Source organism: Patiria miniata, unplaced genomic scaffold (assembly GCF_015706575.1).
Source record: "Patiria miniata isolate m_02_andy unplaced genomic scaffold, ASM1570657v1 HiC_scaffold_11, whole genome shotgun sequence".
In the NCBI taxonomy this organism is placed as follows: domain Eukaryota; kingdom Metazoa; phylum Echinodermata; class Asteroidea; order Valvatida; family Asterinidae; genus Patiria; species Patiria miniata.
Window position 1 is genome coordinate 3,741,689 of NW_024037049.1, and position 23,240 is coordinate 3,764,928.

At 39.9% G+C, this 23,240-nt stretch overlaps 2 protein-coding genes across 2 annotated transcripts; one reads left to right on the top strand and one right to left on the bottom strand.

The window, feature by feature from the left end:
- Positions 1-476: 476 nt before the first annotated feature.
- On the bottom strand, positions 477-6,275 carry LOC119742335. The gene is made up of 2 exons (XM_038218274.1): positions 6,124-6,275; positions 477-1,730 (listed from the first exon to the last, which is right to left on the bottom strand). Exons 1-2 carry the CDS (start codon positions 6,237-6,239, stop codon positions 725-727), a joined length of 1,122 nt encoding a protein of 373 aa, XP_038074202.1. The 5' UTR covers positions 6,240-6,275; the 3' UTR covers positions 477-724.
- Positions 6,276-6,353: 78 nt separating this feature from the next.
- On the top strand, positions 6,354-22,673 carry LOC119742319. Its single transcript, XM_038218273.1, has 19 exons — positions 6,354-6,838; positions 9,902-9,952; positions 10,320-10,424; positions 11,290-11,328; positions 11,487-11,555; positions 11,680-11,795; positions 12,213-12,539; positions 13,176-13,301; positions 13,849-14,000; positions 14,485-14,666; positions 15,149-15,259; positions 15,948-16,046; positions 16,893-17,001; positions 17,230-17,611; positions 18,106-18,192; positions 18,748-18,909; positions 19,063-19,203; positions 20,017-20,111; positions 20,429-22,673. The coding sequence occupies exons 1-19, from the start codon at positions 6,662-6,664 to the stop codon at positions 20,494-20,496; spliced, it is 2,598 nt and encodes an 865-aa protein (XP_038074201.1). The 5' UTR covers positions 6,354-6,661; the 3' UTR covers positions 20,497-22,673.
- Positions 22,674-23,240: the final 567 nt, after the last annotated feature.

Here is a 23,240-nt window from a genome sequence, read left to right on the forward strand (position 1 = left end):
TGTAAGTGAGAAACTATTTACAAGACTTTACAAGAGATTTATAAATTTTAAACTTCATGATGCAGATATGTACACTACATGTACAAATGTACTTGTAAAATTTGAATAAATAATTACAAAGATTTCCATGCATATACATGTTCATTGCCTTTTCCGGACCCAATATCCCCCCCCCCCCAAAAAAAAACCCCCACAACCATGTAGCAATAAACAGAATGCAATTAAAATGTCTGCATTCCACATTGAAAATAATTACAAGTACAGTCGAACCCTGATAAGAAGACAAGCAACAGTTTACGCCCCAAGTACATGTACAGTCGACTCTCGTTAGTACAAACTCTGTTAATACCAAATTCTGGTCATAAACAAACAAAAAGCCTTGGTCCCGACTGTGCATTTATGTGCACAGTGAGTGGGACTGATATTCCTCTTAATACAAAATTCTGATATAACAAACAATTTGGCTAGGTCTGAACATGGAGCTACAATAGCTCCATGGTCTGAACGAGTTTGTATTAACGAGACTCGACTGTACCTGTTATAACAAGGTTGGGTAGTAAGTCCAAAGTCCAAAGGACCTTGTTATAAAAGTGTTCGACTGTACATGTATGATCCATCCATTATTGAGTTCGGTATAGAACGCAAGCCGTTGATACTTCTATTAGCATGGGAAAGCGACAGTTGAACCATCCAGCATGGTACATCAAATTAATTTGTTCTCAAATCAAAACGATGCGAAGAGATATTGTTTGATAAGTTTAGGTAAGGGCAACTGCAGAACCCCAACCGGAACAGGTTGTAAGCCTGCATGTCCGATTTCCGTCCGGATCCGGTGTCTGCAGATCTGTTCCAGGGATCTTGGGGTTCCCATCTCTTTGAGTACCCATGACAGAATCTCCTTCAACTCCGGGGAAATATCGGCTCGTTCCGCAGTCTTCCGAACCAGATCCACCGTCTCCGGAGCAGCCTGGACCACGGGTAGGAAGGGAAACAGCTCCTTCAAGGTTTGAGCTAGTTTGGCCGGGTTGAGGCTCCTACTGTCGCTGCAGAGTTTACGAAGAGCGCAGTCCAAGGGATTGAATCCGGCGTTGTCCTTTGGGGTCGGGATGGCTCCGTGATGGAGCAGCTCAGCCAGGCAGGCCGCGCGGCCCATCTCGCTGGCCAGATGCACGGCCGTCTTACTGGGTCCGGACACCATGCATCCCGACGGCTTGTTCAAGTAGCTCATCATCGTCACCTTCTTCGTCTTCTTGCTCTTGAATTTGGAATCCAGTCCCTTCGGTCCATTACAAGGGGAGCGTATATTCTTTCTGAATCGGAACCCGTAGTGGTACAGCTTGGAGCGGTGATTTTGCGAGGCAGGCAGCATCAGCGTGTGCTGGAGAAGCCTGCGTACCACGGCTGGCAGGTCCGTCTCAACGGCCCGGGCGACGTGACTGCAGCGGTACCCCCCAGTCCTCATGGCTTGGACTGGGTATTCCTGCAGCAGATATTCCACGTACTGTACGTGTTTGTGTCCGATGGCCATGCCGACGGCCTCTGATGCTGTGACATGATAACTAGCGTCCCCTTTGCCGTCAATCCACGCCTGGTACATCTCTAACCGAAGCATCTCCAAACATGATGGTGCCTGATGCTCCTTGATGCCACTCAAGAACCGCGGGTACAGATCGCTCATCTTGATTTCCAGTTCTGTATTTTCCTCCAGGCTTTCCATTTTACGACAGAACCTAGACAATACACATATATTCAAAAATATTATGTTTTTGCAGTAAAAATGCTGATGGGAACTGAGTTAGCTATACCATTTAGCTATGCCGACTCGTACTCCTCGTAACGGTTATGGCATTTAAACATTCTGATTTGAATTGCTTGTAAACAAACCGGCACACGCACGACAACCGTTACGGCCCATCCCATTCATTCGTATGCGTACTATGCATAAACCGTTGACCCGTACAGGCCTTTTGTTATCAGTATCCGCATACAATCTGCTCGTGATATCTTGTATGTACAGGCCTGCTGGTACGTTGTGTACATGTACATGTACATCACCATACATGCGCAACGGACTCAAGCCGGTCTGTGCATGACGTGTATAATGGGTCAAGGCCGGTTTAGGCTTACATAATTTCCGGCATGGTCCTCCATGGGTGGAAATACAATTATCACGTCACAAAAACATCATTAGAAATTTGAATACGCGCATGTGCATGTATAAGGGACGACGGGTGTATAACGCCATGAATTTGTTTATACATGTACAATGCTTTGAATTTTATGGAAAAAGGACATACAATTATTTTAGTACATGCTGACATTGTAACTTGACAGAAAATCCACTTCCCTCAAGTAAAAACCAAAGAAACCAATAATTTTTAAATGTCTAAAAAAAAGCACCATTACGAGAATAATTAGTCAAGCATTTAACAATTCCGAAATCTTAAAAAAATGGAAGCTAAACAAATTATAATTAATTAAACAAGTTCTCAAAACGAAGTATAAAAAATTGAAGGCCAAAAAATAATAAGCCCAACCTTCGAAGCACACACCAAACCAATTTCTAAACAACGGGAGACAAATTCACAAACTTCAAATTTCTTATTAAAAGAAAGAAACAAAATCGTTGGCAAAAGGAAACAAAACCGGATGACGGGTTGAGTAAAATAGTTTCAAAAACTCCCGATTTCCTTTTGAAGAAAATTATACCATGTTCGTTAAGGCCAAAAAAAAAGTCTCTGGTTTCTGGTATGCGCGCGCGTCGCCGTAGCCATGCGCGTCGGCAAAATGAAAAAGTTTTTTTTTTCAATGAAAGATGATGTCTCAAAACCGCCAAATTCACTGGTTAGACTGGAATCCTGCTGCTGCACAATTTTAACGTGTTTTTAGATGGGGTTATGTATGTATTTGCACTAAGTCTAGTCGGGCACCATTTGCAGTCATCAGCACACATTTGAGGCAAAAAAATCACTGGTAAAAAAAAAAAAAAAGCCGCGTCGCCGCACCACTTTTTGGGCAAGCTCCATACCAGAAACCGGAGACTTTTTTTTTTTGGCCTAATGGTTCATACATACGTTTAATTGGGAGAAAACAACAGGTCCCCGTTATAATCAAACAGAAGATTTTGATGATTACTCATCGATGTAAGTTACGTCTCACTCCAGTGGCGCACCCAAGGGGGGGGGGGGGGACTCGGGGGGCTTGAGCCCCCCCCCCCCCGCTCGAGGTTGTCAATGTTTTTTTGTTTTTTTTACTCCCACGATTTGACCTTGGCGATATGTATGTGGCCTATTTTTGAATAGTATAATAGGGGTGAAGGTGGCGCCACCAACGTCAAAATAGTCCCCCCCCCCCAAAAAAAAAAAAAAAAAAAACCCATTTTTTTTCCTGCGGCTAAACATTTTCGGATTTTTTTTTCTTCAAATTAACTTCGAAAGAATTTGAAACATAAATTGTGAGCCCTCCCCAAGAAATCCTGGGTGCGCCACCGTCTCGCTCAGAGGTTTCTGAATATAATTGTCAGTAAGTCTATTTGTCAAATCCGAAACCTAAAAAAAGGGGGATGCATTAAATAGAAGAGAAAACACATTGTTGAGATTGTAACGATTCAAATATACGGTTTTCCCGGCTATTTTAAAAGATTGTTCACTTGATTCACAAACTCTTTCCTTTAATTTCGTCCGAGAAACATTTCACACGCTTTTAACAAAACCAATTTGAGTCATTTACCATTCAATCAAGTATGGTGACCCTCTTTAGTCGCCGGGTCGAGAATATTCGTCATTACAGATCAAATTCGTCTAAGCTGTTGCCGAATGGCAGCATTCAGAGATCGAATTCGTCTTATATAAATCAATAAAATTATACGAATTTGATTTCTGAATAACAAGATTCGGCGTAGACAGGACGAAATCGAATACACCGAGTCGAAAACCGTGACGTGTGCTCATTGTTTGAATTTGTTTGGACCAGTGGCGTAGCCAGGAATTTTTCATGGGGGGGGGGGGGCCGCTGGGGGGGGGCTGGAACATTTCATGGGGGGGGGGCGTCATGTAGATCAATGATATTTTTTTTAGAAACTCAAAATCTCAGTGGGGGGGGGGGGGGGGGGGCGACAAGGTTTCATGGGAGGGGGGCTGTCGCTGTCTGACAAAAGACGAAAATAATTAAATATTGAAAGTGCACTAAATCGATGTTGATGGACAAATTTGAATATTAGAAATGGTGAATTCGAATGATAAACGCTTTAAAATAACCGGGCCAATGTCAAACGGAAGTGTTTGAAGATCATATAGATCTCTCCACGACGTCTATGAAGATAACTCTGTCAAATCCGATCCCTTAAACAATGAAAAAGAATGAAATTGTAAGTGAATCTTTAACCTTTGTGTATGGGTAACGGGTTGTCTTAACCAAGGTACGCGTTGGTCAAGATGAGTTGACTCAAATTTAAAGAAAATTGACACGATGTGCAACTGAATTGCTTTGGTTAAATTCGGAATAAGAGACCGATTTATAAAATAGAACAAATAAAGTGACTGGAGCCGGATGTAAATCTGCGAAATAACCCCGACGGTGTTATGGGTGGCAGGTTCAAATCTCGTTTCTGATGAATGCTTTATTGTAGCAATTAAAAGAAAACTTATCCCTGGATTTCAGTGGTTGATCCTGAGGTTTTTGTAAGGGGATGGCAAAGAGTGTCCAACCAGGGTTGGATTATTTTTTTGTTCGAAGTTTCATTCAAAAGTGAATAACTTTGTAGGCCTATTGCTAGACAAATTATAATAATTTAAAAACTTATTTGGGGGTAAAACTCGAAAATAGCACCGGGAAAGAAACTGAAACTTATAACACTTTAATCGACGTTCGTGACGAATCGTTCGGACTGACTTCAGCGCCGAATCGTTCAATGACTTGATCTGCGTCGAATCATACGTCTGTGGCGAATCGTTCGGACCGTCTGCGCCGAATTGACTGAACTGCGCTAAATCGGTTCACGTCTGCACGGCCGAAACGTTTGACTTTCGGCACCGCAACGTTTGATCAGCTGAGTGACTTCTGCTCGTAAAGATTGCATGCCGTCTACTGCGGATCGCTTAACTACATCAGCTACAAAGACTTTTTAACCCTTACCAATTAGGCCTATCTTTCAATTAGAAATGGTTCCCCGGCTATTTTAACATATTTTTAAATTCAAATTCACCAACTCTATCATTTCATCCACGAAAAATTCACACGCTTTTAACAAAACCAATTTAGTCATTTATTATATACCATTTAATTTTAAGTTTGGTCACCCTCTTTAGTCACCGGGTCGAGAATATTCATCAGTACAGATCAACGCCATTCGGCAGCATTCAGAGATCGAATTCGTCTTATATCAATTAATTAGACGAATTTGATTTTTGAATAACAAGGTTTGGCATAGACGAGACGAAGCCGGGACGAAAACGAGTGGTCATTGTTTGAATTTGCTTGAACTGAATTGTCTGACACAGGACGAAATTAAACGTTAGCGCACTAAATCGATGTTGAGGGACGAATTTGAATATAGGAAGAGGTGCGGAATTTGAATGATAAACGTTATGAAAATGCTGGGAAAACCTTTAAGAATTAATATCCGAGCTACAATTTTCCTTTGAGTTATAGGTGAAATTATAGTCTAAAAAAAAAGCTTTGGCCTGCATGTGGAATTAAAGTAACAGTGCTGTGTATGTCGATTTGAGTCTGCGACATTATTAATTATTTATCTGCAGTTGTTACTAAATTACATTCGGTTATAATATAATGAAAGACCATAAACGATACCACAAATGAGAAAAGGACATTGTACTTTCTTGGCAATAAAAGTGAACAAATATATCCATAAAACTTCCATACATTTTGTAGCCTCATTGCAAGATCTGTAGTATTTTCTCGCCAGCCTCTATAAACCATTTTTGTTTGTTTACATAGAGGAAATTCACGAGTCCAACGGTGATGCAAATGACATTAATCTTTGAGTATATCGCCGTGCGTCAGCAGTAAGATCACCGGCCACGTACCATTATTGAGCAATCTATCAAGCTGGACAAAAAGATTATCTTTTAATACACAAATCTTTCGGCGACCCCTTTTGTATACCTGGTACTTTTTGGAGAAAGGTCTGTTGTATTATGAGCGAGATGCTTCCTTTTGTCGCTATTCAAGATAATCGTAACTCTGCTGAGTGGATCGATATGAGGGTACAACCGACTCATACAGTGACCCTTCGGGCTGTTGGGGGTGCCCTTTTGGTTAACATTTGGCCTTGGTTGTCTAGCAACGCGGCACAAAACCCGAACAATCGCTCCTCGGAACAGCGCCCTCGCACAGCACCTCCACGCAACGCTCGTAAACACTGATTTTGTTACGTGTACAATGGTAACGAACAGCAACACTGTCCCGCACGCGGAACGTATACACACGCGTTGACTTACATCGCCGATTCAAGACAAAATTCTCCTGAAACTGGTGTGAAGCAAAACTCTGGAAAGCACTTTCTCCTTGTATCAATCTCCCTTGTTCAGACTTCTTAAACTTCACTGGGGAAATCCATTATCAAGTACTTCAACTTCAGTTTTTCCCCACCCAAATCATCCAATCGTCTTGGTAAAGCCCGGAGTCCCGGTCGACCGGAGACATGAGCGTACTGAACCCGGCGTCGACGGCCAGGAGGAGGGAGCAACTGTACGGCGCGTCCCGTGTGGAGGAGGTCCGGGCCTTACGGCGGTCACTCACTCAAGACCACATCACCAACCTGACGAGTGACAGGACTAAAATACCGCCATGGGCCAGCACGACTAAATTCGCTTACAAGGTAGGCCCGGAGAAATACAGGGAGTTGTGGTGAGGTTTACACGTACACGGGTGGTACCATATAAACGGGTGGTATTTCTGGAGAATCGCTCCGACAGGGCCCTAACAAAATCTTTGACAATTTTCCGAGAAATTTCGACCCGACATTGAGAGCGGTGCATAACTATATTCACGTTATAGTTTAGCCGGTCAGGTGGAACAGAATGCACGCAGAATCACCGTTTCGCATTATATCAAAGGCACAATTAAAATAATGTTTGAAATTATAGTTTCAATTCTAAATTATCCATAAAATGGAAATGACTTGTGCCCATAAATTTGCAATGGTCGTATACGGTATAGGTCCAAAAAGAAGCGTTCAAAGTGAATTTCATATCACAGAGAACGAAATTATTTCGTGCTAAAACGATCAAAGAATAACGGAAGATGTATTTAAAAAAATGTGTGAATGAGTTTCTAGACTTCTTTCCGCTTTGCACGTAACTTTTTTGAATATATATAATGATCGGAGGATGAAAAACTGTGATAGCTTGGGCATACTTATTACACTATAAAACTTTGACATTTAACAGAGAAGCAAAGTACTAATCCCATCTCAACTCCAGAGTCCAGACTCCCACACCAACAAAATGTGATGACACTAAAGCCAAAGAAAGAAATGTAAATGTAAATGTAACGTTCATGCTTGAAGTATATCGCAATTCATTGGAAACCGGCATTCAGTGATGAAATGGTCTACATTACAGTTTGCCGAAATTCGGTCTCGAAAGTGCAATATCGTACATCATGCACAGTTGTTGTTATCAATGAAACATTGGAATTGAATTTATCTCCCGCGTATTGAACACACGTAGTATTTGCGATTGTTGTTAACTTGTTCAATACGCGGGTTAACACTGATAAGGTTAAGGGATTATGGCCATCCCACGGATTAATTCGGATTCATGATAATAAATCAGTAACGCGTGAAATAGCCTCTTTTATTATAGAGTCTCATTCACGAGGGTATTTTGTTCAACCAGTGAGATAATTAGGTCACGTGGTTGCATCATTAAAAAATATCAACTGTAAAATGTGTGTTTAGAGTTTAAATAAATTTCTAAACATTAACTGTGCCCACTTTTTCCCCACATGATTGAATCTACGATTTGTTAAATTCTTTTTTGATGTATGCGACATGTTTATGTACATCGTACGACGTTCTGTACCATCAAGTATAATTCAAATATAGATTAATTAATGGGTTCCAGTCCAAATAAACCCTTGCTTCTCTTTTGTTTCTCACAAAGCATCTTTAAAAACCCCAACTTCACAATATCGGCGTGAATTACAATTCATTAGGCCGATGCCATTAACGAACTATATCCTCCTGTGCAAAACATCTGAACATGGCTAGGACTACACGTGAAAAATGTAGGTACAAAAAAGTGACTAGTTCTAAGCAAGCATCATTTTGCTCTTGCCTTACTGGTGCCTGTTCACTTTGATCTGCACTTTTCTGCGGCATTTTCTCTTAACCATTAGGCTAAGGGCCGTGACAGGCATGCTTGTTCTATAAATACATGGGGAAAGGTTTAACAATATAGCAACACTCGACTCGAGTTTTCTTAAACACTCGTCCCGTGTTTGCTTTACGTTGGGTGGACAATTCACTGGAGTCCCCAGCCTTGTTTACTGTTAACTTCAGCAGCAACGATCGATACTGTGATGCGACTGTTGTGAATAACCTGTGTTTGCTTACATCTCATGTATATTTGATGGAGCGTAGCACAGTAAAATGCTTTCATAAATATAACAGTATACTGAAAAACCAAGTGGTTATAGGTAATGGCAAAAATACGTTTAAAAATTGAATGTCTTGACGTCAAGCGTTTAAAAGTTAAACACATGTTTAGTGTTTCTAATCATGGAGCTATACCTCCATGTTCTAATCAACTGGAATCGTTCACGAGGCAGACAATGTAAAACGGAATGTATATATTTTGTCAAAAAAAGTCAAATTTCATTCAAGCGGCTGCTAAACTTAAACCGGCTGTTTGTGGCTTTGTTTTTGGTGCATGGATACCTGCTTAATGAATCAGACTCAAAATTACTCCTGAAGCCCGGTTCAAACTTCATGCGAAAGCGAATGCGAAGCGAAGTTGACGTCATGAAACTTTCGCTGCGAAATTCGTCCGAGTTGAAATGTGAATTCGCAGCGCGAATACTTGCCATGTCGTCACAAATTCGCGTTCGCTTTCGCTTTCGCGCCGAGTATGAACCGGGCTTTATGAGCTTGAACCCTTGACGTCTCTCCCCATATAAAGGCGTTCAAATGTTTATAAACGGTTGTACCCCCCCCCCCAAAAAAAAGTCGCACGTTTTTTATGTGTTCAAAAGTTCAGCACTAGATTTTTCAGTGTAGGCCTTTTTCTTCAGCGTCTGTATTCTTTTTGAACATTCATAAAAAAAACGATATTAAAACAGAAACAGCTGTGCGTCAATAAAAAGAAGGTGCTCGTTCGAGTCCTAAGCTTGGGCACTGAACTACAGGCCTGCTTATAATGCACCATTTTGCATTATTTTCTTCTGTTCCAACATTACATACACAGTATGGCCCATTCTGTGCTATATTTATATTTCTATTCCCTCAAAAAATCCATCATATTAGCAGATTTTTTTCTGGCACAGGCCTGCAAACTGCGTAATTGAACGTAACTTCACTTGACAGTTGAGCGGCAACTCTGTAAACGGTTATGTCAGGTGAAAAGAAATGGTCGTGTCGGGATATTGTTTCGAGGTTAAGGGTCATCGTGTGCGATAGAGTGGAAAGATATATATTATGGCACTGAATACCCAAATCAATTCTCAAAACTAGTTTTGTTGGGGCATGCGTACAATTTGTATAGAAACCGGTTTGGCAACCACTCAGCATTTTTTATGTTGGACGCTCAACCTGGTCGAGACTGGACAGAGTATGATAAAGCGGGACCGGTGTTTGATAGGATTCGTCATCGTCATTCCAATCACTTACTATTTTTTTTCTTTATATTAACATACATTTAATTTTCTGTTTCATTCCAAGGGGACACAGCCGGATAAGATCACAGCTCTGTCATGGGACTCCGGGGTTCAGGTAGGCTTTGAACAACAAAATTGAATCGGGCTTTTGATGTCTTTGTAAGGACCAAAAAAGTGACATATTAAAAAAAAAAAGTCTCAAATTATAGGTTTGGCGAATTTGCCTTTAAACGCTGCATGAAAGAAAATATGAAAATCCCTAAACTGTATGTGCTCCGGAAGTGACATCACTGCAAGAGCGTCCCCAATTTTTGGAACAGCATGGGCACAAATGAAAAATGACACTTCCAAAATCGAAAAAAGTGGCTTGTATTCATACAGTTTAGGGAAATTGAAATTTGCACAAATTTGGTTTATAATGTGATATTATTTTCAAGGTCACTGAAATAAAACAAAAAATATTTTGATTTTTGTCTGTAAAGAACCAGGCACATTTCGACATGCGAGGAGACGCAGCGCCAGTCGACAACGGTGTCTATCTGAAGTCACTCACTACCAACGACTACAGGAAACATCCACCACAAAGGGTAACTATACCTTCAGTGTTGTGTCCAACAACAAAATCCGAGAAGGGCCATATGGGAAAAGATTTTCAGTATTCAATCGTGCTAACGATTTGCTTGATCACAAACGGATTAGGCTTACAAAAATCATGAGAAAGGAAATTGCTTAATGACGCTGTTTCGTGGTGCTGATTTTGGCTTTTATAATGCAGTCGAAGCGATCAGCATCATAAGGGTGCAGGCCAGTAAATAGGCCCGAAATTGCCTATGCCGGTCAAATCACGAATTGCGTGCACAAATTACAGCATTTTGTGGGCCATGAACTTGAGGGTTTGTTAAAAAAAAAAGTGAGAAAGCCGTTAACATGACTGCGATCTCGTTTTTCTGTCAAATTCGGATGAACTGAATTGGGCCCTTAAATTGCTCTGCAGTTGTGTGATGGAGCGCAGTATCCTTTTTTTTTCAAAATGGGGATAGGCTTCAGGACTGCTTTTAGGAGTGATCATCTTTGGATGGAATTTTCGTCCAAAAGTTACTGGTTAACCCCCCCCCCCAAAAAAAAAATGTATCAGAAATATGAAAGACGATTCAATGAGCTTTCAGTTGATGTGTGTCTCAAACACCTTGAAGAGTTGTGAGTACATGTACATGTATATATTTTTCATAATTTCGGGAAGTGGGCGTAATTATCGCTGAGGTATATATGGTGGTATATTTACGGGTCTGCAACCATATCAGACCCCATAATTGGGACAACTATTTCGTTTACTGTGTGTACTACTCGAATAAGACCATGATTAGTTAATCTACATTTACCACCCATGCATTTGTGAATTCCAAACGATCTAAAATTTGTAAGAAAACAAAATCCATTTCTTTTTCATTACAGAAAACTGTTTTACGTCAAGACAATCAAATAAATCTGCCGGTAAGTGATGAGAAATAATTTGCTTCTAAACATCTTGCCAAGTATTGTCTTTTGAACGTGGACGAAGAGTTCAGAGACAAATTATTCGATTACTTCAAGCATAAATTCAGAAGTGGCAAAATTAATCTGATGTATGTTCCCGTTTTATTTTATTTCAGGACATGAACCCTCGTTTCTTTCGAGATCCAGCAATGGGGACTTCATTCTACAATTCGGACTTTAGCAAAGTGAGTTATTTGATTTGATTTGATTATTTATGCTTCTTAATTCACAAAAACAACATATAAAATTGGTGTGATGGAACGGTTGAGAGCGGCTTTTACCACTCATTGTATCATTTTATTTCTGCAGACAATACAACGCGAAACCACACTGCCGGATCTGCAGAAGGCCAGGACAGAGATGCGCAGGCGCAATGTGAAAGACATCCGAACCACACACTTCCAATTCGGCAACGAGGATTCCAAGTGAGTGGCCATATAAACTTTTTTTGTTATTTTTTTTCTAATAATAAATACTATTTGAGGCTTTGCATGGTGGAGTATCGGTATCGTTTCGGTTTGCGGTAACACCATGTGGTAATAACTACTGCTCAGAAGATACTTATTATCAACTTTCGCTTAGTAGTTTTTGTTCTGATAAGAACAGTCCTGCTCTAAGTTCTAAAAGAACTTGGCGAAAGTTGATAATAAGCAGGACAAATTCTTTTCAGAGCTAAATATCTTCTAAGCGTATGGTTATTACCACATGGTGTTACCGCAAACCAAAACGATACAAATAATATATACAGCTATTAAATTATTCGACAAAATATTTTACAATAGATACATACGTTTCACTGAAACTTAATAATTTATTTTAATTTTGAAATTGTGGAATCCCAGCTTTCAAACAGAGACAGTGTCCTCCTTCAAGGCTGGCCGGCCCCGGTCTGGTCTCCGACTCGAGCCGCTCCAGCCGCCGGCCCTGTACCGCTCCAAGACGGAGCCCATCGATCGCGACCCGGCCGCCACGGTCCGGAGAATGCTAGAAGAGGAGCGAGAATCCTATGTCTTCCGGAGTGGAGACTACAACGTCACGGCGCCCAAACCCAAGCTGTCCACGTTCCAGAGAGACTACGACGCGGCGCCCAAGGAGCCCAAATCGGCGGCCTTCGTCGAACCGACGCAGATCGCAAAAGGCAGGTTTTTGCAGGACGCCGACACCTTGAAGTGAGTCTAAACTTTCATCCATCTTTCTGTATTATTCACCGCACCAATGGTGATTTTATCAAAGCTTTTAATATGATTTGAAACTTTGCATGGCGGTAATGTTAACTAGTGAGAGTTTGCGATAAATAATGTGCAGAATCTCTGAAGATGATCACAGCATACTGATCGGAACGTCGAGTTTCACAACCAACCGATTCTTTCCAGAACCACACATCTTCTCAAAAGAGATTCTGCACATTGCGTCACTGCAAAATCTCACCAGAAAGTTTGTAATCGTTTAGGCTTTTCCTACTATTTCGCATAAACACTAATCTGCTAAAGTTAAAAAAGAAAAACCAACTCACAACTATCTTCACAATATTTATGTGCGCAATTAAGAGCGACCCGTTATTATTAGCTCTTCCTAAAATAAACGAATAAGTCAACTCGATTTCCACTGAGTTATTTAATGTTAGTCACGAAATGTCGGTATAACGTCAAGCTGGACCTTATTGAAAATTGTTTGCGCTCACTTTTTATGGGAATAATAATTCGAAAACAGAGTGACATCTTTTTAATGTAATATTTTGGTATTTTTTATTTTTAAAAGTGATTTTTTTTTGGACGGAAATAATGAAGAAATCGGTGTCATTTCAGGGCGAGTATGAAAGAAGAGATGATTCTGACCCCTGACCCCTTGGACGCGGTCACCGCGGCTAAGAAGACCGCCGAAGACAACGCTGCCATCTTGAGAAACATCCTCTTGCAGTACGACTCAATGAAGTAAGTAACGGCCAGCTCGATTGGCTGACAGTATCGGGCAACTTGATTGGCTGACGGCACCGACCAACTTGATTGGCTGAAACTATTGGCAAGCTTGATAGGCACTATCAGACAATTTTATTGGTTGACGTTAAATGGTGCACTAATTAAATAAATATCGAAACAAAAATAATATGATGAAGTAAATAGATACTTTTGGTAAATTTAAAATCGCCTCAAAGTTCCTGTTGGAATGAAATCTCCACATAGTGTATAAAAATCAAAACAAAAAGCTTAAGACAAGATTCTGGGATTTGCTGAAGCACTGAAGGGGTTAACTTTGTCTCGTGTTGCGCATTAAAATGAACGAGCAAAACCGTCACAAATTATATTAATTTTTCGTTCACAACGAAGCAGGCATTCTGATAGTGCCTATCAAGCTTGCCAATTCTTTCAGCCAATCAAGTTGACCAAAATGTCTTATTATTTATTCTCTATGTGCCTCGCAACCCGGTCCAAATATACCGTACGAATGATGACTATTTGAATGTTTCCATCGTTATTGCAGGACCGGCTATATCTCGAAGGAGCTCTTACAGCGAGCCTGTAATAGTCTGTTAGATCCTATTCCGCAACCTACCGTAGATGAGCTGCTCGCATCGACTAAAGAAGGGCCCGGTAACACGATAGACTACTTAGACTTCATCAAGCAGTATAATCGTAAGCCACATTTTCATTATTACATTACACTTCATTTTGTATAATAGGCCTATTTTGAAAAGCATATTGACAGTGCATTAAATCAAACGACTGAATGACCAGACTATCATGGGTGTGAAATGTTTAACGGTTATATGTTGAAATATACATGTATACGTTTTGAACTCTGATGTTGTCGACTCATCTTTACCCAAACCTTGTTTTCTTCAATTGTAATGGAAGTCACTGATCTACGAAACCATGACATTAACTTTGCAACCAAGACGTCAAAGATAACATTTAACCCTATGAATAAGTTCAAACTTCGTGTCGTCTAAATCGGTAGCCTTCTTTCTCATCGTCTTCTGTCCATCACGACATATTTTGTTTCCGGCTTGCTGTATTTATAGCAGTGCAGCCTACAAATACCTTTAAAGAGTCCTGATTTCATTATTAGAGGTCGTTTTTTTAATCCAACAAAATTGTCCTTCATTTTACTTTTTAGTCAAGTCTCCTCTTCTCACTGCGAAGCTAGAAGTGTCAACGGGGAGAGATGGCGTGACGCGATCCGCCGATGTAACCAGTCAGCGTGACGCAATGAAGAGTGCCGGGGGTTCTGGGGGCAGTGGCCCCGTGCTGGAGAACGCATCGACCGGCAAAGAATACCAAACTGGCGTACATTTTCAGGTAGTGTTTCTATATTATTCATGTATTTGTTTAATCAGGAACAGGACATATAAGCTGTGGAAAGTAACTGGAGTTACTCTCTAAGTTCCAAAGAGTGAAATTAGGGACTAGACGTTTTAGAGTGAAAATCAATCTCATGTTTGATTGAAATAGTCGGAAAAAAGAACCACTTCAGACGAAGCTCGAGTGAAAACTCGATCTTAGGATGGAAGGAATTTCACTCTAAAACGTCTAGTCCCTAGTTTCCGACTGTGAGAGTGAATCTTCACTCGAATGGAGTGAATTTTTACTCTTTGGAATTAAGAGAGTATAATGACGCAGTGACATTGTAGATTTTTGTTTTCTCATCAGTAAGTATCGGGTTGCGTGTTAATCAACTTACATCCATGCAAGACGTTGCAAGATCTACGCAAGAAAGTTTGATAAATACTTTATTTTTGATTCTTATTTGAAATTTCTGGCTTGTATAAATTTTTCTCCAGTTCGGCTCAGACGCGGACCAGCCAGCGAGTATATACCACAAAGACTACGACGCGCAAGTATTGAAGACGGACAAGAAGCCGGAAAAGTGTCAAGGCCCTACGTCGTCTGAGGTGAGTTCCAGCGAATGTTCAAAATAATTCAGGCTATCTTTGTTCACGCGTAAAATGTAGGTAGCAAATCTCGTAAGTAATCGTTTCATTTCATGAGCTTTGGATTTTGCTCGAGGAATCAATTCGATGCAACGAAATTTGGCAGTTGCATTAGCAAGATATTAAACATGATTTATGTTATAGTGTTAAAACAGGGTCTAAATGTCTAAAAACAATGGCCAAATATATGAATGCTTGAAAAGGAAATATGAACAATGTATATAAACAGAACTTAAAAAGGTAAAGTATCACAGTGATAGAATGAAATAAAATAATGTTGGACAAGTGTCTATTTTTTTTCTGTGCAGAATTTTTTTCCATTGAACATTCATTGAAAATGAACACTTCTATCATAGTCGTCTTCTCAGATGCGAAATCGGAAGCCCACAAACGAAATAGAATTTTTCCGAACGAACAAGTTTGACCACATCACTCTCAATTGATCATTACTTTTGCGCACAGATAGTCCGTTGCTCGAAATCAAATTAAATTGAACGAATAATGATGTTAAATACACAGGAGGAAATAAATATCAAAGAAAACAAATCATGGAAACATTTTCCTCCCGTTACAAGATCGAGACTATCACCTTATTAATGTCAATCATTAGTTTGGTTTTTAATCTTTATTTTCATGATACACTCTCCAGGTGATGCATACGACAAACGGGGTTGAGTTTGGAAATAGCACGAAACAGAGTGACTTCGTAAGCTTCCAAGAAAAGGACAAGGTGCAATTGCGAAGCATTGTGAGTAGTGTTTTCCAGTGTTACACTGCAAAATCTGGAGTGTTAAATTTACACCATTGGTATTTATATAGCACCATCTGGTGTTAAATTTTACTGGTGTTGTCCTATATACAATAGATACCGAATGGTGTTAAATTAACATTACAGTTTTTGTAGTGAATGTATTGTGTGTGTTTTACTTCCCATGAAGATCATAATGGCCCAATGATATGACCATAAATGTCTTTATTGATAAACTTGCTATCATCGAAGTATGTTTTTGGACTGTTCCGATTATTTGCAATGATATCATGATTACTGAAAGCATATTGTTCTGGAACCCGTATAGGGAAACACTTTGTCTTTTACACTAGGGAGACACTGGGCAGTAGGGAGATATTTTTAGTTTCTCTGTAATTCAACTCCATTTCTGGAACGAATGTTCATGTCGCAAATTGTTTAAAACGTTTCACTAGGTTGAGATTAGGTTGAGTATAATTACAAAGTTTTTTGTCTGGGGGTGTATTATCAAAAGGGGGTTATATAAGGGTTTGTGGGGTTTTTGTGTGTGCCTAAGTCACTGGGAATGTGTCCCTACTGTACTATTTTCGTTTATAATGGGTGCAACCTTTATTATTAATGGAAATCGAGGTAAAAAAAAGAAGGAGAATTGAACATGTGAAAATGTTTGCCAATACGTTGGTTTTGTAGATATTTTGCCAGAAACTGAAATAATCACATGTATTATTATGTTGATTTTTGCATGCATGAGATTTTATCTGAAGGAATCACGTGACTCATTAGATCTGATACATCACACATTTTGAAATATTAATTGGTTTTTTTTACGTTCTATTTATTGAACAGCTGAAATCGAGAGATGACCAGGGTTTGAAGAATAAAGGCAGACACGACAAGAATAGCGTTATATTAACGTGTGATAAAGACAGAGACGCTGAAGACAGGCATCAGTCACGTGAGTATGATTTTTATGAATGTGCATAAAGTGACGTATTTCATTGTCAGCCAATTAATTTCAAGGCTTTCGATGGATCTTTTGTTTCAGTGTTGTTGGTTCGGTATGTGGTTGAACTATACATACTTTATTTCAATAATCATATAAAATTTTGTGATAAGATATCCTAATTAAACTCGACCGTAATTGATGATAATTTTTATCCGAACTTTGCTACCAATGTTACAGTATCTCACGAGAGCTACGTGAAGTTCCCGGCTTCCCTGAAAGTCACCGTGGCCCCTCCCTTGCCCAAGTACCGGTACCTAGACGGGGACGGCGCCCTGCCTTACCCGGCCAACCTGCCCGGCCGGTCCGAGACCATCGAGGCCTACAGCGGCTGCTGCCTGTCCATGCCGGCCGAGACGGGGGACAAATTGCGGCTGTTCCAGGCCGAGAACGCCGAGCGCGTCCGGGACAGCCGGCGGGTGCATTTCAAGTTCGGCACGGACGAGGTGTCGCCCACGACGGAGGCCAGGGACAACTTTACCGAGGCGACCCCGGGCCGAGACGTTCCGGCGGCGGGGACAAAGAATCAGACGGAGCCTAAATATCCACATCTGATGGTCAGGTAAGATAGAAACAGTGTGGTAGCGAAGGTACCCCATGTGTTCGATCACAAAACAGTCAAATTGGGTAAAACTAAGTTCAGTAAAACTATCAATGTGGTCTGGATTAAACTGACTTGAAAAGTCTATCTAGTCAAGTATAGTCAGTATTTTGACTGTGAAGTTTTAGGAGTAAACGAAGTGGCGTTAAGTATGAAAGCTAGTTCTTCCATTTGAATATGCTGTTGGTCACTCTTACCGTTTCCTATTTCTGTAGGCCTATATGAAATCATTTGTTATAGGAGCCATGTCTAACTTAAGCTGCGCGTCTTACAATGTAAAAAAATAGAGGGGAAAATGCAAGAAACTTTCTCTGTCCAAGCTTCAGCTTTAATGAAAACAATAAATCTGTTGTGTAATGTTTTAACTCTACTTTGTCTTGTCGGAAGTATTGACGTAAAATATCTTGTTGCATTAAAATCGAATTTGAACTTCTCTCCTGTGTTGATAATTGCAGTAAAAACACGCAAGATTTGAGCAGAGATCCGATGGCCAATGGGATCTTTGATAGCATTCGCCTGGCCAAGAAATCCTACTACAACACGTGAGTGTATGCATGGGCCCCAATGGAAACCAGTTTTCAAATGTTTGGGCAAACCCTGGGTAAAGAAATGTAATAAATAAATGTATCACTTATTCCAAACTAATTCAGGGTACTTTTTTTATAACGTTTACTTTGAACTTTAACGTATATATACGAGGTTCACTAAACAACTTCTAGAAGGCCAAAATCTTATGTTTTGATTGACTTGTCGTGAGAACAAAGTTTTTGTAACGACTTTAAATGAATTCATCACAACAACAAGCTGAATATCGAAGAAAATACGTAAATTCTAAAATTATGGGCCGATAATAAAAAATGAAAGAGCGGCGTGAATACTTGTTGTTGGGGTAAGTATATCAAGCTCAAATATATTATGCAGATCATAACTATATTCTTCAAATATCGCCTATAAGTATGACGACATAAAAATGTTGTGGTGTCCCATTAATCCTACCTTAAATGTCCCACATCGTAAAATAATTGTTTCTTGGACTTTATTTAACTCTTTCGAAGTGATAGTTCCTAATTGTGCGGTTTTCTGTTTTTCCCCATCAGGGCACCGAACCCTTCCGATCCACTACACATCAACCTCAGACGGGTCGTCATGGAGATGGACCCCAACCACACAGGTCACGTGACGAAGAGAGTCCTCAAGGAGGCTTGTGGGAAGTTCCAGATCAACGTGAGCGCCAAAGCGCTGGACAGACTCATGCAGAGGTGAGGTCCCTTCGCCAGTGTATAAAATTGTCAGTAATGCCGGTAAGGCTTCTGCCAAAGTTACCCATTGTGCCAAATGCAGTTTATGGTATATCTTGTGTAACTTTACAATAATTGACAATATTTACATATAAATATATATTTGTTTAATAGATGCGACAAACACGGTGAAGATAAGGTGGACTATCATCAGTTTATCAGATCTCTGACCCTAGAGCAACTTCCTGAATCAGTATCGTCTTCCCACGGTGCCTCGCTCATGAGACATGACTACAGACCCCTCAACCAACGCAGGTAATTACAAAATGTATATGCTATAGTAAACAGTTTCATATTTGCTGGCCGGTGTTATATAAAATCGGGATTCCTATGAAATCGTGTCTTTTTGTATAAGTATTCCAAGTCGGAGAGGTGACATGCATGTCCCTGCTCAAATTATGTCCACTGAGGCATGCGTCATCCAAGTCCGTATTTCAGAGGGTCCAAATTTCACACAACACCGGCCGCGAAATACTTCAGTGCTAAATGTTACTGAAACCAGCCAAACTAATAAACAATCCTAGTTTTCACATAAAAAAAAATGCAAACTCAACAAAACTGGAACATGGAAAGGACCTCTCCTTCGAAAGAGCCACTTAACCCTGTTGTCCAATCTTTTTACAGAAAAGTCTGTGTTTTATGTAGAAAAAAAACTATTTTGCTGTGCAAAAGATGATGTACTAAACCCCATTTAATGGTGTTTTGGACCAATCAAAACCAATGTCCGACATGCGTGCACAGGCGCAAGGCTGGAAAATCCAATATGGTGGCATTGGAGACAGTCTTGTCTCATGTTGGACTTGTCACAAGTCGGTATCCACATCCCTTGCCCGGATTCGGTGCACAGTCAGGCGGGGAAACATTTAGTACATATATGACATTTAACATCCGGCTGACCAGCCGAATATTAAATGCCATACAGACTGTATCAATTAAATTCCAGCCTCTGGCATAATCGTCAAAGCTAACGATCAAACAGTAAAATATCGTGAGTGGATGTCAAAAGAGTCAATATGATGTTCCCGGTATATTAAGTTTGACACGTTTTTTCCCCTCGTTTCTTTTTAGTTTTACCAATGCACAGCTACTGACGATGCAACATATGGACATGAAACCATTGAAACCAGTAGACACTCACTTCTTTCACAGAGACGGTTCCGGAGGTAAGTTTGTAGAGAATTGTTTTTGTCGATCCGCCTAAAAAAAACAACAACAACAAACGAAAGAAAGAAATGTTGACGATTTTATTTCTAAACACATTTTGAATTTGTGCTAATGTATTGTCTGGGGATAAATGGGTCGCAGTATTAACTAAAAATGTACCCAAGTCGCAAAGTATGCAAAATAATGAATAGTACTCTTGATAGTGTTCATGAATATATATTTGTATATCATAAATATTAGTGTTAGTATAATTACCTTTTTTTTATTAAGAGTGTATGAGAATTGACAATCATTTTCTCTTCTATTTCTATTGCAGAGAACCAGTTCAAATCGGTAACCAATCAAGACTTCATCAAGCCAGAAATGATGACGGCCTCTATATAACAAACTTTCTTCGACTTGCTATCTCCAGAACGCGTAAAACCAAAATAGGGACCATTAAAAGTGGTGCGTGTACGGGATACGTATACGGCTCTGAAAAACCAGCTTGTTATAATCACCACTGCATGCATTGCGGAGTTATTTCCCCAACTGATCCACACCGTATATATCCATTTTGATGTTAAATGCATTTTGCCCATAGTGTGGCAGTTGAACCACTCAAAATGGTGATTTAACAAGCAAATTTCCGATCCGCGAACGTATTCCGTACGCACATACCATTTGTAATGATTGGGTTTGTGTATGACGTACTGTTTGGCCCATTTGGGTGTTTACATGTACAACGCTGTCGTAAAATTTCGTCAGAATAAAGACTATGCGATAAAACAACAAACGCTAACGACCACAATAATATTGGAGGTCATTTGATTTTTACTGAAGCAGATGTGACACCACGCTCATGCGCATGTGTGATGCGTCCTTTATTTGAGGCGCGCTCATGATTTGAAAAAAAACTATTGGTCACTCCTTTTAATTTTGGCCGTAAAATAAGAGTCTATAACTTGTAAAGCACACTCCAAAAAAATGTACTTAGCAATTAAACACGATCTCAACATTTATTCCTAAACATCAATGTTCAGTTGCTAAACACTATTAAGCATGTTTAGTATTTAAATATTACAAATTGATAGCAAATTGTTTTGGAAAACAGTTTGTGTGCTCTATGTTCGTGATGTCAAACTGAACGTGCAATTTTCTTGAGCCAGTTTCTAAATCAAGGGATTTACTATACCTCAGCTCTGTATGTGGTTACGGAATAATCTAGAAAGCCAGTACATGTATTGTCAAAAGTAATGTAGGGAAATCAAGGCAAGGGCCTTAATTTGGCCTAGTATCACGTAGGCTGATTCCAAATGGGGCGAGACCGAGGTTTATTAAATGCCCGTAGGGCGTTGTAGTATGCCGTGAGGCTGTATGTGCACTGAAACTTTACATAAGCACCATTGTGTGAAAAAACCAGTGCACTGGCCAAAAAAGGTATTAGGCCATCAGCCTCGGTCCAACATTTGGCCATGGCGTTATCAAAGGAGGGGAATAATCGTCATAGCGATTTTTGTCAAGGTATACACCTCCAGAGTTGGAAAATATGTGATAGCATTGCAGCGGTGGCAGCTTTTTGGGTGTTATCACCCTTTTTTTTCAAAATGTCCATCAAAATGCTTGTTACCACTCTAGGGGCGGTATACCTTGCGCATGCGCACTATAATCATTTATGCCCTGATTTGATACTGGCCAAACCCCCAGGCTGCTGGCCTATATGGCAAATCACAAATTGTGCAGAATGTTCTTCCTCCACGATCAATATTTAATTGTTTATTTTCCAATCCAGTTGGTTTTGTTTTGTTCGTCTTGTTCCTATATAAAGTAAAAAGGGTACTTATTACCATAACAATGCTTCCTTTATTTTAACTATGTGTACATTTATAACCGACGAAGTAACTGTCATCTTCGTTTATGTTTTGCGAATCATTTTGTTAAAGTCTTGCCGTTATTTCGTGAAACTTAACGTTAATTGTGCGTATTTCTTTTTAACGATATAAGTTCATTATTCTATTAATTGCCATGGATATAATGCAACGTGACTTTTGGTGCAAAGTTAAACAGATAGGCATGCACGTTTCAGAATTATGATACTTCATAATTATACATGTATAAAGCTAAGTTCAGAAAAGATGATGTCCCTTTTATCTTATTATATTTATATTCCATTCTTACCGTTGACCTCAGTTTTTGTTTAATTTTGATTTAAATTCTTTTAAATCATTTCAGGATAATTTACCATGAAGCATTGCGCATAAATTGATATACTTATTAACAACACAGTATCACTTTGGTTGGTATAATTATGTGAAATTACGCATTATTCATAAGAACATGTACATAGGCCTAGCTATCGGAACGTGCATATTTTCAACTGTTTTTTGAAAATGAAACTTATCTAAATAATGTTTCGATTCTTATTTTTCTACCACCTACCCGGCTTTGTTTTTATTGCGTCATTGCCAAAGTGTTTTTTGTTAGCGGATGTACATTGTATAATATCATTTGGTGTGTGTGAAGTATTGCTTAACGGTGTATATACCCGTAACACATTTGCAATAAACATGTAAATAAATACATTTTGCACGGCATTTATCCGAGTATCAGTTGAGTCGACTTGTATCAGTGTCTTTGCTTTTACATCAGGCTTTGATAGACTATGTTATAGGTACGACTATGAAGTCAATTTTGCTTTCGCTAACTCAAGCTCGCCTTCCAGTGCACGGCTCACATCCTTATTTTGTACGAACCCTCAAGTTCATGGCCCCCAATATGCTCAAATACTGAGGAATCTGAGGGTATGCAAATCGTGATTTGGCCGGCGTAGGCAATTTCGGACCGATTTACTGGCCTGCACCTAGACTGTTTCCCGGCCCAACCTAAAGATATTTCTGAAGTTCAAAGGACAATGGGGTCAGAGAACTAGACTAACCTGCACCCTTAGAAACAGCTGCATCAGCTTGAATTATGTTTTAAAATATAGGCCGCGGTTAGTTACCCAGAATGCCATTCCCACTTGCTTCACAAGCTCATCAGCTCTTAACTGCCCGGCGCCCAAGGCCCTAGCTGTTTGCAGGGCGGGGGTACGAGCGAAGCGCTCATAAAATGTCGCAATTTCCAATTGAAGTAAGAAACGCAGTATGCGG

What these genes read in the sequence shown, in the direction of transcription:
- LOC119742335 (XM_038218274.1), bottom strand. Translation starts at nt 6,239, where the DNA reads ATGAGTCGGTTGTACCCTCATATCGATCCACTCAGCAGAGTTACGATT. An exon ending in CTTTCTCCAAAAAGTACCAG is followed by an intron (nt 1,731 to 6,123) that starts GTATACAAAAGG and finishes TGTATTGTCTAG; the next exon opens with GTTCTGTCGTAAAATGGAAA.
- LOC119742319 (XM_038218273.1), top strand. Translation starts at nt 6,662, where the DNA reads ATGAGCGTACTGAACCCGGCGTCGACGGCCAGGAGGAGGGAGCAACTG. An exon ending in TTCGGCAACGAGGATTCCAA is followed by an intron (nt 11,796 to 12,212) that starts GTGAGTGGCCAT and finishes GTGGAATCCCAG; the next exon opens with CTTTCAAACAGAGACAGTGT. An exon ending in AGACCCCTCAACCAACGCAG is followed by an intron (nt 19,204 to 20,016) that starts GTAATTACAAAA and finishes GTTTCTTTTTAG; the next exon opens with TTTTACCAATGCACAGCTAC.